General features: G+C 48.3%; 1 protein-coding gene across 2 annotated transcripts in view; it reads right to left on the reverse strand.

Annotated features, from left to right (window-relative positions):
- The window catches only part of SNED1 (sushi, nidogen and EGF like domains 1), a 347,445-nt gene that overhangs the window by 37,097 nt on the left and 293,562 nt on the right, over window positions 1–16,786 (reverse strand). For both annotated transcript variants that reach the window (XM_075340866.1, XM_075340865.1), the window contains 5 exons: window positions 12,188–12,300; window positions 11,751–12,029; window positions 11,529–11,667; window positions 3,938–4,020; window positions 3,749–3,847 (listed from right to left, as the gene is read on the reverse strand). In XM_075340866.1, coding sequence (XP_075196981.1) covers window positions 3,749–3,847; window positions 3,938–4,020; window positions 11,529–11,667; window positions 11,751–12,029; window positions 12,188–12,300 — 713 coding nt within the window. The remainder of the gene's footprint in view (window positions 1–3,748; window positions 3,848–3,937; window positions 4,021–11,528; window positions 11,668–11,750; window positions 12,030–12,187; window positions 12,301–16,786) is intronic.

Consider the following 16,786-nt stretch of genomic DNA (forward strand, 5'->3'; position numbering starts at 1 on the left):
TGTGGTGGAGAAACACCGCTCCCCACCCTGATAGGCTCGCATCCGTCGTGACCACTGCCCAGGATGGGGGTAGGAACGACTTTCCCTGTGACAATGAGGTGGGGAGAAGCCACCAACGCAGAGAGTCCTTGGCAGTCTGAGAGAGGGAGACAGTCCTGTCGAGGGACGTCGACTTCCCATCCCATTGGCGTAGAATGTCCCATTGTAGAGGGCGCAGATGAAACTGCGCGAACGGGACCGCCTCCATTGCTGCTACCATCTTTCCTAGGAAATGCATGAGGCGCCTCAGTGAGTGTGACTGGCTCTGAAGGAGAGATTGCACTCCTGTCCGCAGCGAACACTGCTTGTCCAGTGGAAGCTTCACTATCGCTGAGAGAGTATGAAACTCCATGCCAAGATAAGTCAGTGATTGGGTCGGGGTTAGATGAGACTTTGGAAAGTTGATAATCCACCCGAAACTCTGGAGAGTGTCTAGTGCCACTTTCAGACTGTGTTGGCATGCCTCTTGAGAGGGTGCCTTTATAAGCAGGTCGTCTAGATACGGGATGACCGAGTGACCTTGCGAGTGCAGGACAGCTACTACTGCTGCCATGACCTTGGTGAAGACCCGGGGGGCTGTTGCCAGACCGAAAGGTAACGCTACGAACTGCAGGTGTTCGTCGTGTATGACGAAGCGTAGGAAACGCTGATGCTCTGGCGCAATCGGCACGTGGAGATACGCATCTTTTTTGAGTCTTTTTTGACGAGGAAAATTGGGACCTGCCCGGTCCTCGAAAGGACCGATAACCAGACTGACCCCTCCTCTGTTGGGGTTTGTTTTGTCTGTGTTGCGGTAAGGATGAGTCCTTACCCTTGGAGTGTTTGATGATTTCATCCAAACGCTCTCCAAACAATCGGTCACGAGAAAAAGGCAAATTGGTTAAGCACTTCTTGGAATGAGAATCTGCCTTCCAATGTCTCAACCACAGGGCCCTACGCAAAACAACGGAGTTGGCTGACGCCACTGCCGTACGGCTTGTAGCGTCAAGAACAGCATTAATCGCGTACGACGCGAATGCCGCCATTTGCGAGGTCAATGGTGCTACCTGCGGGGCAAATGCACGTGTGACTGAGTCGACTTGCACAAGCCCGGCTGAGATAGCTTGGAGTGCCCATACGGCAGCAAAAGATGGCGCTAACGACGCTCCAATAGCTTCATAGATGGATTTCAGCCAGAGCTCCATCTGCCTGTCAGTGGCATCTTTAAGTGCCGCTCCATCCTCAACTGCAACCAAGGATCTAGCTGCAAGCCTGGAAATTGGAGGATCCACTTTTGGACACTGGGTCCAACCCTTGACCACCTCAGGGGGAAAAGGATAGCGTGTATCTTTAAGCCGTTTAGAAAAACGCCTTTCCGGATAAGCGTGGGGTTTCTGGATTGCGTCTCTAAAGTCAGCGTGGTCCAGAAAAGTGCTTAATGTACGCTTGGGATATCTGAAATGGATTCTCTCGTGCTGCGAAGCTGACTCCTCTACAAGAGGAGCTGGTGGAGAAATATTTAACATCTTATTGATGGATGCTATAAGATCATTAACTATGGCGTCACCATCTGGTGTATCTAGATTGAGAGCGGTCCCAGGATCAGAATCCTGATCAGTTACGTCCGCCTCATCACCCATAGATTCATCTCGCTGGGATCCTGACCATTGAGATGAATGTGAAGGCCTCTCATAGCGAGCCCGCTTAGGTTGCCTGGGACCATCGTCCGAGTCAGAGTCTTCACCCTGAGGTGTATGTGCCCGTCCCGGAGCTTGGAAGTAATTCAGCTGAGGGGGACCAGGGGGCAATGATTGCACAGTGTCCGTGGCCTGAAGTACAGGCCTAGCCCGCAATGTGTCAAGAATTTGTGACATAGTGAGAGACATTCTGTCAGCAAAAGCTGTAAACTCAGTTCCTGTCACTTGGACAGCATTCACAGGTGGTACACCCTGGGTCACGTCCAGCGGAGGTCCCGGCTGTGCAAGTGCCACAGGGGCCGAGCACTGCACACAATGGGGGTCATTGGAGCCTGCCGGTAGAAAAGTCCCACATGCGGTACAGGAAGCATATAATGTCTGTGCCTTGGCACCCTTGCGTTTTGTGGACGACATGCTGTTGGCTCTCTGCAATGTGAGAGAGTCTATAGCCAAAAGGCGACCAGCGCTATGCAGTACAAAGTATTTGCAGGAACAAAATACTAAGATTACTACTGGCACAAGAGGGGGTGAGCCCGGAGGGCTGCTTACCGCCCGCTGAATAGCGGGTAAGAGGCGCAGAATTCCTTGTCTGGGTCTCCCCGGCTCCCCTCTGCAGCTCAGCGTGTCAGCAGGAATGGCTGCCGGCGTCTGTGGAGAGGGGCGGCCCGTGGGAGTTCCCAAACAAAAGTGCGGGAAACAGTGTCCCCTCTGTGCCTATTGTGAGGGCTGGAGTATGTAAAAACGACTCCAGCCCTCAGCGCTGATGCACTGACCAGCGTCCCGCCCCTCTCCTGACTGGCAGGTCTGGGGGCGGGAACGAACGGAACCAGGCCGCAAAAGCCGGGGACTCGAGTTATCAGCGCGGCCGCCGTAAAAGCGCGGCCCGCGCTGAAGTCCCCGGCGCACCACAAGTGCCAGCCGCGCCGCAGTCCCAGCGGCCGGCGCGACCGTTCCCCAAAAGTGTGCCCGCTTCAGCGAAGCTGAAATGAGGCCATGGCACAAGCGCCGCAGCGCTGATGTCCCCGGCGCACTACAACACCCAGCATGCTGCGGTGTGAGCGCGAAATGCACGAGGACACAGAGTACCTTGAGGAAGCAGGGCCATGTCCCTGATGTACTCCGCTCCAATCCAGCATCTTCTCCAGGGGCTGTAGATGGAGCACGGTCTCAGTGCCTGGAGACCAGTAAATCCCACTTCACCCAGAGCCCTGTAAAAAGGGATGGGGAAGGAATCAGCATGTGGGCTCCAGCCTCCGTACCCGCAATGGGTACCTCAACCTTACAAACACCTCCGACATACAGTGGGGTGAGAAGGGAGCATGCTGGGGGCCCTGTATGGGCCCTCTTTTCTTCCATCCGACATAGTCAGCAGCTGCTGCTGACTAAAAACAATGGAGCTATGCGTGCGTGTGTGACCTCCTTCGCACAAAGCTAAAACTGAGGAATCCGTACTCCTACGGGAGGGTGTATAGCCAGAAGGGGAGGGGCCTTACACTTTTAAGTGTAGTACTTTGTGCGGCCTCCGGAGGCAGTAGCTATACACCCAATTGTCTGGGTCTCCCAATTAGGAGCGAAAAAGAAACTATGTGTCCAAAGAACACACATTAGAGTATTTAAATTTGGACATTTAAATACTCTAATGTGTGTTCTTGGACTCATAGTTTTCAATTAGTATACAGGAGTATGTCCTTGTTCTAGGAAATCTGTCAATATGGGGGAACTCTTATGTAACGAAAGTTGATACACTAGATGAGGATGCTGTCCCCTATTTATTCTATGAATCATTATTAACTTTATTACATTGTGCGAACATTAATTCATGATTGCACAAATTAATAAAGTCGTTAATCTTTATTTTTGTGGGTTGAGTGCTCTCTTTTCCTACTTCTTTTTCTCCATGTCCATGTGTTTTGGTAGGCTGTATGCACCTCCACTTGATATCTTTGTGATGATTTTTGCTGTGCATTCCCACGCTTGTTTTTAAAGTTGCAGAAAATAACACGGATCAGGAGAAGACTCAGCCTGTTACTTACCATCTCTACCAGTTTGCTCCGGGTCTTGCAGTTGAAGTGCTTGTCTAACGGGGATGGAGGATTCATCAGTATTCTCTACTCTAATAGGAGCTTCAGGTTCTGAAAAAATAACGTAGTAATACACAAACAATTGTTTATTTCGGTATGTACACTGGATATGGGACTGGTTCTGGGTAGAATTCTAATCACCTTTAGTGATGCTGATGGACCTATTGCCTTGATGACTAAATCTGGCAGTGATACGTTTTCGTCCATCTGTCAGTTCTGTGAACCTATAAATTAAGAACATGGGAATATGTCATAGACTTTAAAGGTGGCCGTTCACATCAAATATCTTTGGCACGAACAGCTATTTCTTCTATTTCTTCTAATCCCACAAAATACTCAGTCTAAAGCCTCGGTTCCACTTGCGCTTAGCTTCTGATGTAAGAGCATCGGAAGCTATATGCTAATGACCCTCTGCTGCAATCATCAGCCGAGGGTCATGCGACTGCGATGCAATCTAGTGATCGGATCACAGCTGCGGAGAAGAGGGAGGGAGCACTTTCTCCCCATCTCCTTTGCGGCCTGTCTCTGCATACATCGCACTGCAGTTGGATAACATGCAAGTGCAGTGTGATGTTTCACACGCTCCCATAAACTTGTATGGGGGTGCGTGAGCAAAGACTCGCTGTCAAACGCGCATGCTGCGATTCATTCCACATGGCGCTATGACATGAGAAATCAATTGCAGATAGACATTGTCCCATAGTTTTGCACTAGAGTGAGAGAAATCCGATGTTTAATCGGATTGCACTCATCCGTGCAAAACGCAAGTGGAACCGAACCCTCATACATAGCCTCAATCTGGCAGGTCGAAACTGTGTTTGTTTGGGAGTAGAGAGTGAAGCCCACCATACACAGCTGTGGGCCAAACAATCTCAGTCAGCTCTTCCCTAAACATAAACTCTTGTATTAGCAAAATGCTCCGTGTGACCCAACACTATTTTTTGTGGAGACAAAACAACATGAGTCTCCACAAATAGCACAAACTCAATAGCATAATATACAAACACGAGGACAAAGAGTTTTTAAAGTGCAAAAAGGGTACAAAATGTTTTATTGAATGCAGCAGGTGAACATCCATTAAGAACACATAAAATACATAGAGTGTCAGGACCAAGAGCTAGTGTCCATAATACCTCAGGGTTAATAGCAGTTAATTGATTTATAATACTGCACAGGGACAGGTATGTACATTGAATGCATCCTGTCCTGGACAATGCCAAAGATAAAATTAACCCCTCAGAATCACCACCACATTACAACATGTACAATATTAGTAATGGTATATCTACCAAGGTTAGTGGAGTGGTAGGACTGGACCTTGTCACAGCAGTAAGGACCTCATACAGCAGACGTACGTTTCGAAATTCTTTGGTGTTTAAATCTTCATCAGGGCAGAGGTATTCTGACCGTCAGCCCTGGTGTACCAGATTTAAATAGTCGCGCCAGTGATCAGACGGATCCGGAAGCCCCAGAGCGGCGCACGCGCCGATTCCCAGGCAAGTCCCGCGAGACCACCACCGTCACGTCATAATCGCGCATGCGCGGGAGTGGGGAAGCGTCACCATGACTCCCGCGCAGGCGCGAGACGCTCAGTTGGCAGTGATCAATCAAGGACGAGCATCGAGGCCGGTGCGCGCGCACAGGAACCGCCGGAACCCTGTGAACCTGTCACTGTATACAGGAGACTCTGCATTACAGGTAATGCATTACAGGTAATTTTAAGAAAGCGGCAGCATATACAGGGATCGGAGTATTGTTTTCATATTAAATTGGAGAATCCATTTCATCTTAATCCGTTCATGCAGCCATCTTATTGCAATTCCAATATTGATGGATATTGTCAGATTAGCCTATAGACAGAAAAGGATGGATTAATATATCTGGTATCAGGGATAGACAGGCAGAAAAAAAGATGCATATTAAAAACATTTAAAAGTGCCACAGATGCAGGTGGTTTATGGAATAGAACAGTGCCACAATCAAAAACGGAGATCAATGAGCAATTTGGAGTGCTTATATGTATATAAGAATACATCAATAAAAATTCACATACTCATATGCATAAACGCATATCGGCATGCGCATATGTGTGTGATGTCATAAAAAAGGTGAGTAGCTAACAGCCTCGTTGAGACCTCTAGGAACCAGAGTGTCCAGAGTGACGATCCATTTGGTCTTGCATTGTGCTAGACGTTTTCTGATTCCCCCTTCTATGGCATCAATGCCTCTAATTTTTAGTTGACAGGGGTCACAAGAGTGGTGAGATCTAAAATGTCTAGGGAGTGTTTTTAACACACTAGGGTCAACCTCTGATTTGGCCGCAGCAATGTCTCTAACATGCTCTCTGACCCAAATGCGGAGCTCACGGGATGTGAACTCCACATAGGTCAGGGGGCATGTACACGTAGCAAAATACACCATGTGTGTGGTACTACACATGATGTATTGTCTTATATGGAAGTTCCTTAGTCCATCTGATGAATAAAAGGTTGAGCTACGGAGAAAATTGCTGCAGGCCAAGCAGTGTCCACAGGGGAAACACCCCTGTATCGGCCCGCGAGTTCCAAATGGGTTGGCCTTAGGTGGAATATAGTAACTCTGTACCAGAATGTCTTTCAGACTTCTGGCTCGTCTAGAGGTTATTATCGGATTCTGGGTAAGTACCTCCGCAAGTACTGGGTCAGTGAGTAACACCGGCCAATGTTTTTTCATGATATGGCGCATTGTCTCCCATTCCTGGTTGTAGGTCCCAATGAACCTCACTATACCATCTTGTTGTTCACGTTTTTTAGGGGGATTTGTCAACAATTGTGCTCTTGAAGTTTTTTTAGCACAGTTATAGCCGGATTTAATACTTCTCCCGCTATACCCCATATCACGAAAACGGTCTCTGAGGTCCACGGACTGGGCCTCAAATGTGGTATTAGATGAGCAGATCCGTCTCATCCTCAAGTACTGCCCAGTCGGGATGGCGCGAATTGTAGATTTATTATGGGCCGAGGACGCGTGCAGCAGTGCATTTACGGATGTCTCTTTGCGAAAGACGTACGTTTGGATCGACCCCCTATCGTCCACCATAATTAGTATGTCTAGGAAGTCGATCCTGCATCTGCTGCTCTTGTGAGTCAATTTGATGTTAAATTTGTTGGTGTTCAACTGCCCCATAAACTGATCAAGCTGCTCCGGGCTGCCCTGCCACACAAAGATGATGTTGTCTATATATCGCAGCCAGCACTGCACATGGGCGCAAAGCTCGGGGCCCCCGTCACCAAAAACCAGCCTCTCCCAGTATCCCAGAAAGAGGCCGGCATACGAGGGCGCACAAGCCGCGCCCATGGCAGTGCCGCGCTGCTAAAAAATGTCCTTGAATACAAAGAAATTGTGGGACAAGGCAAACCGGAGCAGCTTGATTATCAGTTCACCCATATCGCCATCCCGACCAGACATCTCGAGCAAAAACAGGACCGCTCTGAGACCGTCTTCGTGAGAGATACAAGTATAGAGGCTCTTGATGTCAGCAGTGACCAGAATCATGTCGTCTTCCACAAAGACACCATCAACACGCCGAAGAACGTCCGTAGTGTCACGACCATAAGAGGGCAGTGTTTCCACCAAAGGTTTCAAATGATGGTCTATAAATTACAGATAGGGGTCACACAAACCCTCTATGCCGGACACTAATGGACGTCCAGGTGGGTTGACTGCGTCCTTGTGGATTTTGGGCAGGATATAAAACGTAGGTAACCTGGGGTGTTTTTTACAGAGTCCCTCAAACATTTTCTTGGTAATTAGATCTCTCTCTCTCTCTCTCTCTCTCGATCGAGAGAGAGAGCGAGAGCCAGAGCCTACTTCAAAATGGCAGCGAGCTCATCAGAAAATGCAACCAAAGGACTGGAGGGGAGTCTTTTATATGTCTCCCTGTTCTGTAACTGTCTCAGTACTTCACGTTCATATTTATCAACTGGTAATACGACAACACTACCCCCCTTGTCAGCCAATTTTATTATTATGTCACGATATCCCTGCAATTCAACCAAAGCTGTCCTTTGTGACCACGTCAGATTGTAACGTTTACATTTGGTTGATATTTCCCTGAAATCGTCACATACTATCCTAGTGAAAATATCCACAGCTGGACTAAGAGACAGGGGGGGGAAATTTTGTAGATTTTGGTAATAGTGAATGCGGAAACGTACCTGTTGGTAAGGTCTCCTGTTCCTGGAGTAGATCCTCTAAGTTCTGTACGGCTTCCCTTTCCACCTGGCTGTCAGACACCGTGTTCCGCTTATGAAAAAGTTTTTTTAGAATTAATTTACGAGAGAATAGATTGAGGTCCTTCAAGGCTGTAAACAGATGGAATGCATTAGAGGGGGAGAATGTGAGACCCCGTGATAAGACCTCCACCTGAGTACCAGTGAGCACCCGTTTCGACAGATTGATTACCTCAACCTGTTTCCCTGCCGCTTATTCCTTCCGTGAGCCGTAGATGGACGGACCCGTTGCTTGACACGTGCTCCAACCGTTTCGGCAGCAGTTGGGTAAACTACAGATAGTTCCTTAGCCAACATGAACTTCAGAGCCAGAGATAATACCTGGCAATCCCAAATTGATGATGTATTGAAGACAGGAGGTGCTTCAGGTGGTGGAAGCGACAGTGCCCAATCAAATGAGACCATGAGTTTTAAATATAAAGAATTACTGAAAAAAAGAACGAAACTGTGGTGGAATAAGGCCTTTCTGGGGAAGAACCTTCAGAAAGACCTAGTACCTCGCGGTCTCCGCATACAGGTCTTTCCCTCCCTTCATCTTGAAGGATGAAGGATTTAAATTAAAGTGGGAGGAACTCGCTCAGACGTCTTCCCGTGGTTTTTTGGCCCTATTATGGGACCACAATTCATCTGCCCTGACCGCTATTGAGACAGAATTAGAATCCCTGGAAAAAAAATCTGAATGACACCTGTACACCTGATGCCATGACCCGATTTAACTCAGAAATAAATGAGGAATTAGAGAGATGGGAACGAGAGATCAAGGCGTATAAACTTAAAAAACTAAATAGGGATATTACCGACTATTCCACACGAAAAGCCTACAAATGGAGAATGGAAACAGGGAGAGGATGCACAGGGGGCTATTCCTCTAAAAATCAAAAACCCCGATCTTTCTCATTGGTGTCAGAGACCTCGTGTGGGGACTCCTCCTCCGGAGCATCGGTGAGCTCCCCAACTGCTGCTGAAACGGTTGGAGCATGTGTCAAGCAACGGGTCCGTCCACCTACGGCCCACGGAAGGAATAAGCGGCAGGGAAACAGGTTGCAGGTAATCAATCTGTCGACACGGGTGCTCACTGGTGCTCAGGTGGAGATCTTATCATGGGGTCTCACATTCTCCCCCTCTAATGCATTCCATCTGTTTACATCCTTGAAGGACCTCAATCTATTCTCTCGTAAATTAATTCTAAGAAAACTTTTTCATAAGCGGAACACGGTGTCTGACAGCCAGGTGGAAAGGGAAGCCATACAGAACTTAGAGGATCTACTCCAGGAACAGGAGACCTTACCAACAGGTACGTTTCCGCATTCACTATTACCAAAATCTACAAAATTGGACAACAGTGGACAATAGGGGGTCGATCCAAACGGACGTCTTTCGCAAAGAGACGTCCGTAAATGCACTGCTGCATGCGTCCTCGGCCCATATTCCATCTACAATTCGCGCCATACTGACTGGGCAGTACTTGAGGATGAGACGGATCTGCTCATCTGATACCACGTTTGAGGTTCAGTCCGTGTACCTCAGAGACCGTTTTCATGATAGGGGGTATAGCGGGAGAAGTATTAAATCCGGCTATAACCGTGCCAAAAAAACTTCGAGAGCACAATTGTTGTCAAATCCCCCTAAAAAACGTGAACAACAAGATGGTATAGTGAGGTTCATTGGGACCTACAACCAGGAATGGGAGACAATGCGCCACATCATGAAAAGACATTTGCCGGTGTTACTCACTGACCCAGTACTTGCGGAGGTACTTACCCAGAATCCGATGATGACCTCTAGACGAGCCAGAAGTCTGAAAGACATTCTGGTACAGAGTCACTATATTCCACCTAAGGCCAACCCATTTAGAACTCGCGGGCCAATACAGGGGTATTTCCCCTGTGGACACTGCTTGGCCTGCAGCAATGTTCTCCATAGCTCAACCTTTTATTCATCAGATGGATTAAGGAACTTCCATATAAGACAATACATCACGTGTAGTACCACACACGTGGTGTATTTTGCTACGTGTACATGCCCCCTGACCTATGTGGGGCTCACATCCCGTGAGCTCCGCATTAGGGTCAGAGAGCATGTTAGAGACATTGCTGCGGCCAAATCAGAGGTTGACCCTAGTGTGTTAAAAACACTCCCTAGACATTTTAGATCTCACCACTCTTGTGACCCTTCTCTACCAAAAATTGATGCCATAGAAGGGGGAATCAGGGATGGTGACCTTAAAAAACGTCTAGCACAATGCAAGACCAAATGGATCGTCACTCTGGACACTCTGGTTCCTAGAGGTCTCAACGAGGCTATTAGCTACTCACCTTTTTTATGACATCACACACATATGCGCATGCCGATATGCGTATATGCATATGAGTATGTGAATTTTTATTGATGTATTCTTATATACATATAAGCACTCCAAATTTCTCATTGATCTCCGTTTTTGATTGTGGCACTGTTCTATTCCGTAAACCACCTGCATCTGTGGTACGTTTAAATGTTTTTAATATGCACCTTTTTTTCTGCCTGTCTATCCCTGATACCAGATATATTTATCCATCCTTTTCTGTCTATAGGCTAATCTGACAATATCCATCAATATTGGAATTGCGATAAGATGGCTGCATGAACGGATTAAGATGAAATGGATTCTCCAATTTAATATGAAAACAATACTCCGATCCCTGTATATGCTGCCGCTTTCTTAAAATTACCTGTAATGCAGAGTCTCCTGTATACAGTGACAGGTTCAGAGGGTTCCGGCGGTTCCTGTGCACGCGCGCCGGCCTCGATGCTCGTCCTTGCTTGATCACTGCCGTCTGAGAGTCTCACGCCTGCGCGGGAGTCATGGTGACGCGTCACCACTCCCGCGCATGCGCGATTATGATGTGACGGCCGTGGTCTCGCGGGACTTGCCTGGGAATCGGCACGTGCACCGCTCTGCGGATTCCGGATCAGTCTGATCACTGGCGCGACTATTTAAATCTGGTACACCAGGCCTGAGGTATTATGGACACTAGCTCCTGGTCCTGACACTATGTATTTTATGTGTTTTTAATGGATGTTCACCTGCTGCATTCAATAAAACATTTTGTACCCTTTTTGCACTTTAAAAACTCTTTGTCCTCGTGTTTGTACATAAACGCTTGTCCAGCATATCTTCTCTATGAGAGAGCCACGGCCATACATGTCTGGCTGTGACTTATCTCCAGGAAAACAAAAGGATCAGCAGTCCGAAATCAGACACACTGAATCGTTAACTCACCCAGATACGTAACTCAAATGTCTACTGGACTATTTGCCGAATCCGTCGATATCGTTGGATTCAGCTGAGATTAGTCTAACCTTATCTCTAAGAAAAACAAAATGGTTGTTTGACATGCTACCACATCCGTCAGGTGATACTACCAAAATTCTCCTGGAGGACGTTATGTAGGTGGGCCTTTCCTCAGCGTACTGCTTACCTGTGGGCTTGTGGAGTCTCAGCTGGAGGAGGGCCCCTTTCTGTTAACATGCGTATTTCTGGAGGAGTCTGTGGTGGGGGTCTGTTCCTTAAAATCCTAGGAGGTGTCCACCTAGGCTCCTGAGGTCCCTCCCTCTGCACTGCAGAATAGACAGTAAATAATATGTGCAAGAGCTCCACATTAAAAATGTACCATTGCCTCCTCCCATAATTTCCTCCTTACATGTCTGTATCCTTAGAGTCTTCGGCTCACTATTCACAGGGCCTTGTGGAGTGTTACGCAGGGCAGTCACAGTAATCCGGTATCTTTGACCGGGCTGTAGTTCTCGTACAGTATAAGATGTCAGCTTTCCATTCGGCATATATCGACTTTTGGTGCTGTGGTTGTGTGTTACGTTGAATATGTATCCATCCACAGAGCCGTCAGGGGGCGAATCCCAGTTTAAGTGCACAGTGCTTGTAGTGACCAGTACGGCTGAGAAGTTACTAGGAGGAAGTGGCCCTGCGAGTAGACAAGAGACATAGTTACAGACATGGCTGACATTTGGAAAGCAAAATAATTTGTATTTTTGCTGTGATAGTAGCATATAGTGTACACCTTGCACGTTTGATCACATTCCATAGTAATATAACATTAGTAAAACACATTTGTTGTCTTACGTGTCCATGCTATCAGGGGTACACTGGGTAGGCTCTCCGAAGATGGGTTCCCATGGTCAGAAGTGCTTAAAGTACTGATTTGAATGGAATATTTTTCACCAGGCACTAAATCTCTGTGGAGATAAGAATACATTTTACATTATATATACAAGTAAAATATATCTTTGTACCGTGTTAGCCAGTAGGGATAAAAAAATTGTTTAAAAGAACCTCAGTGGTTGATACCTTTTAATGGCTAACTGAAAAGATGGTAATAATTGGTAGTCTCGAAAGCTTGCAATTATTACCATCTTTTCAGTTAGCCATTAAAAGACATTATATATATGTATATATGGTATTCAACGCATTTCTGCTGGAATTGTCTTCATATAAGCAAAGTCTATGCTCATGTTCCATTTTTGGTGCAGATTTTTTCATCAGTATATCTGCACCAAAAACTTCATCCTCACAAAAATCTGCACCAAATATACAATGTGTGAACCTACCTAAAATGCTGAAAGTACTGTAGTATCTGTTGGTGCTATAAAAGAAGGGAATTTTGTTTACTTACCGTAAATTCCTTTTCTTCTAGCTCCAATTGGGAGACCCAGACAATTGGGTGTATAGCTATTGCCTCTGGAGGCCACACAAAGTATTACACTTAAAAGTGTAAGGCCCCTCCCCTTCTGGCTATACACCCCCAGTGGGATCACTGGCTCACCAGTTTTAGTGCCAAAGCAAGAAGGAGGAAAGCCAATAACTGGTTTAAAGACCAATTCAATCCGAGGAAACATCGGAGAACTGAACCATACCACATGAACAACATGTGTACCCGAAAAAACAGAAAAACCCCGAGAAAACAGGGCGGGTGCTGGGTCTCCCAATTGGAGCTAGAAGAAAAGGAATTTACGGTAAGTAAACAAAATTCCCTTCTTCTTTGTCGCTCCATTGGGAGACCCAGACAATTGGGATGTCCAAAAGCAATCCCTGGGTGGGTAAAAGAATACCTCATGATAGGGCCGTCAAACGGCCCTCTCCTACAGGTGGCCAACCGCCGCCTGAATGACTTATCTACCTAGGCTGGCGTCTGCCGAAGCGTAGGTATGCATCTGATAATGCTTGGTAAAAGTAAGTAGACTCGACCAGGTGGGTGCCTGACACACCTGCTGAGCCGTAGCCTGGTGCCGTAATGCCCAGGATGCACCCACGGCTCTGGTAGAATGGGCCTTCGGCCTTGAGAGAACCAGAAGCCCAGTAGAACTGTAGGTTTCAAGAATTGGTTCCTCGAGCCCCCGAGCAAGGGTGGATCTGGAAGCTTGCGACTGTTTACGCCGACCAGCGACAAGGACAAAGAGTGCATCCGGGTGGCGCAGGAGCGCCATGCGGGAAGTAGAACCTGAGTGCTCTCACCAGAACCAACAGATGCAAATCTTTCTGAAATTGATGGACTGGACGAGGACACAAAGAAGGTGAGGTGATATCCTGATTGATATGAAAATGGGATACCACCTTAGGGAGAAATTCCGGAACCGGACGCAGAACTACCCTGTCCTGGTGAAGGACCAGGAAGGGAGTTTGTATGAGAGCGTTGCTAGCTCGGAAACTCTCCTAAGAGACGAGACCGTTACTAGAAGGCCACTTCCCGTGAAAAACGGGAAGGGAGACATCCTTCAAAGGCTCGAAAGGCGGCATCTGGAGAGCAATTAGAACCTTGTTCAGATCTCAGGGCTCTAACGGCCGCTTGTACGGAGTGCTGAGAAGACAAACTCCCCGTAGGAACGTGCGTACCTGAGGAAGTCGTCGTTTCTGAAAAAATACAGATAGCGCTGAGACTTGTCCCTAAAGGGAACTGAGCGACAACCCATTTTCCTACCTAGATTGCAGGAAGGAAGGAAACATAGACGATGCAACCGGCCAGGGAGAAACACCCTGCGCCGAGCACCGAGATAAGAACATCTTCCACGTCCTGTGGTCAATCTTGGCGGACGTTGGTATGCTAGCCTGTCTCATGGTGGTAACCACGTCCTGAGGTAATCCTGACGACACTAGGTTCCAGGACTCAATGCCACACCATCCGGTTGAGGGCCGTAGAATTCAAATGGAAGAATGGCCCTTGAGACAGCCAGTCTGATTGGTCTGGTAGTGCCCCCGGTTAGCCTACCGTGAGGCACCACAGAACCGAGTACCACAACATCCTCGGCCAATTTGTAGCGACGAGGATGGCGCGGCCGCAGTCGGTCTTGATCTAGCGCAGTACTCTGGGCAACAATGCCAGAGGTGGCACCTAAGGTAGCTGGAACTGCGACCAATGCTGAACTAAGGCGTTTGCCGCCAGAGCTCGATGATTGTGAAACCGTGCCATGAAGCTGGCACATTGTTGTTGTGCCGTGACGCCATTAGATCGACGTCCGGCCTCTGTCAGCGGCGCCAGACCTCCTGAAACCCGTCCGGGTGAGGAGACCATACTCTTTCGGCCACACCTCAGCGACTTAGGAAGTCAGCTTCCTAGTTTCCACACTTGGGATGTGAATTGTGGATATGGTGGATGCCGTGTCTTCCACCCACATCAGAACCTGCCGGACTTCCTGGAAGGCTTGCCGGTTGCGCGTTCTTCCTTGGTGGTTGATGTATGCCACCGCTGTGGAGCTGTCCGACTGAAGTCGGATATGCTTGCTTTCCAGCCGCTGTTGGAAGGATTGTAGGGCAAGATACACTGCTCTGTGTTCAAGAACATTGATCTGGAGAGTGGACTCTTGCTGAGTCCACGTACCCTGAGCGCTGTAGTGGAGAAAAACTGCTCCCCACCCTGATAGACTCGCGTCTGTCGTAACTATCGCCCAGGACGGGGATAGGAAGGACCTTCTTTTTGACCAAGAGGTGAGAAGAAGCCACCACCGTAGAGATTCCTTGGCCGCCTGAGAAAGAACGACGACCCTGTTGAGGGACGTCGACTCCTCGTCCCATTGGCGGAGAATGTCCCATTGTAGTGGACGCAGTAAAACTGCGCGAAAGGAACTGCCTCCATTGCTACCATCTTACGTAGGAAGTGCATGAGGCGTCTCAATGTGTGCGACTGGTTCTTAAAGAAGAGCTTGCAGCCCGTAGTGAATGCTGTTTGTCTAGCGGCAGCTTCACTATCGCTGAGAGAGTAAGAAACTCTATGCCTAGATATGTTATCGATAGGGTCGGGGTCGGATCTGACTTTAAAAAGTTGATGATCCACCCAAAACTCTAGAGAGTCTCCAGCGCAACGTTCGGGCAGTGTTGGCATGTTTCCTAAGAGAGTGCCTTGACAAGTAGATCGTCTAAATACGGGACCACAGAGTGACCCTGAGAGTGCAGGACTGTGACTACTGCTGCCCTGACCTTGGCGAAGACCAGTTGGACTGTCGCTGGCCGGAAGGTAGAGCTACGAACAGAGGGTGTTCGTCTCCTATAACGAAGCGTAGAAACGCTAGTGCTCTGGATCAATCGGCACGTGTGGATAAGCATCCTTGATGCCTAATGATGCTAGGAAATATCCTTGGGACCTTGAGGCGATGACATGGCGGAGGAATTCCATCCGGAACCGCCTGGTGTCCACGAGCTTGCTGAGCATTTTTAGATCCAGAACGGGACGGAACGGCCCGTTGTTATAGGTACCGCAAAGAATTTGGGGTAAAAACCGTGACCTTGTTCCTGAAGAGGAACGGGGGTCCTCACTCTTTCTGCCTATAGAGTGCACCCTGTTTGCAGAAGAGCAGCGGCCCGGCCGGGAGGTGGAGAAATTCTGAAGAATCGAGTTGGAGGACGAGAAGTGAGCTCTATCCTGTACCCGTGAGACAGAATGTCTCACACTCAATGGTCATTGACCTATGGCAGCTAAATATCGCCAAGGCGGGAGAGCCTGCTACCGACCGAGGCCGCAAGTCATGAGGAAGCCGCCTTGGAAGCGGGTTTTCAGACTGTCGCTTTTTTGGGCGAGACTGAGCCCGCTAAGAATCTTAGCTCCTCTGATCCTTTTGAGTCCACATTGGACGAGGAAAAATGGGACCTGCCCGAGCCTCGAAAAGGCCGAAAACCCCGACTGCCTCTTGCTCTGTTGGGGTTTGTTGTGTCCGGGCTGAGGAAAGGATGAATCCTTACCCCTGGACTGTTTGATGGTTACATCCAACGCTCACCAAACAGTCGGTCAGCAGAAAAAGGCAACTGGTTAGGCAACCTTTTTTGGAAGCAGAATCTGCCTGCCATTCACTTAACGAGCAGACCAGGCTCTGCTTAAAAACACGGAGTAGCGGAGGCTACCGCCGCACGGTTCGCAGAGTCCAGGACAACCTGAATCGCGTAAGAAACAAATGCAGACATTTGAGAGGTTAAGGATGCCACCTGCGGCACAGATGTACGTGTAACCGTGTCAATCTGTGTAAGACAAGCTGAAATAGCTTGGAGTGCCCCAAGGGAGAGAATGCCGGAGCCAACGGTGCGCCGACAGCCTCATAGATGGCTTTCGACCAGAGATCCATCTGTCTGTCAGTGGCATCTTTGAGTTTGCAGTTCCATCTCCCACTGCAACTATGGATCTAGCTATAAGCCTGGAGATTGGAGGATGCCGCTCGGGACATTGGGTCCAGTCCTTGACCA

The sequence above is a fragment of the Anomaloglossus baeobatrachus genome, chromosome 3 (assembly GCF_048569485.1).
Source record: "Anomaloglossus baeobatrachus isolate aAnoBae1 chromosome 3, aAnoBae1.hap1, whole genome shotgun sequence".
In the NCBI taxonomy this organism is placed as follows: domain Eukaryota; kingdom Metazoa; phylum Chordata; class Amphibia; order Anura; family Aromobatidae; genus Anomaloglossus; species Anomaloglossus baeobatrachus.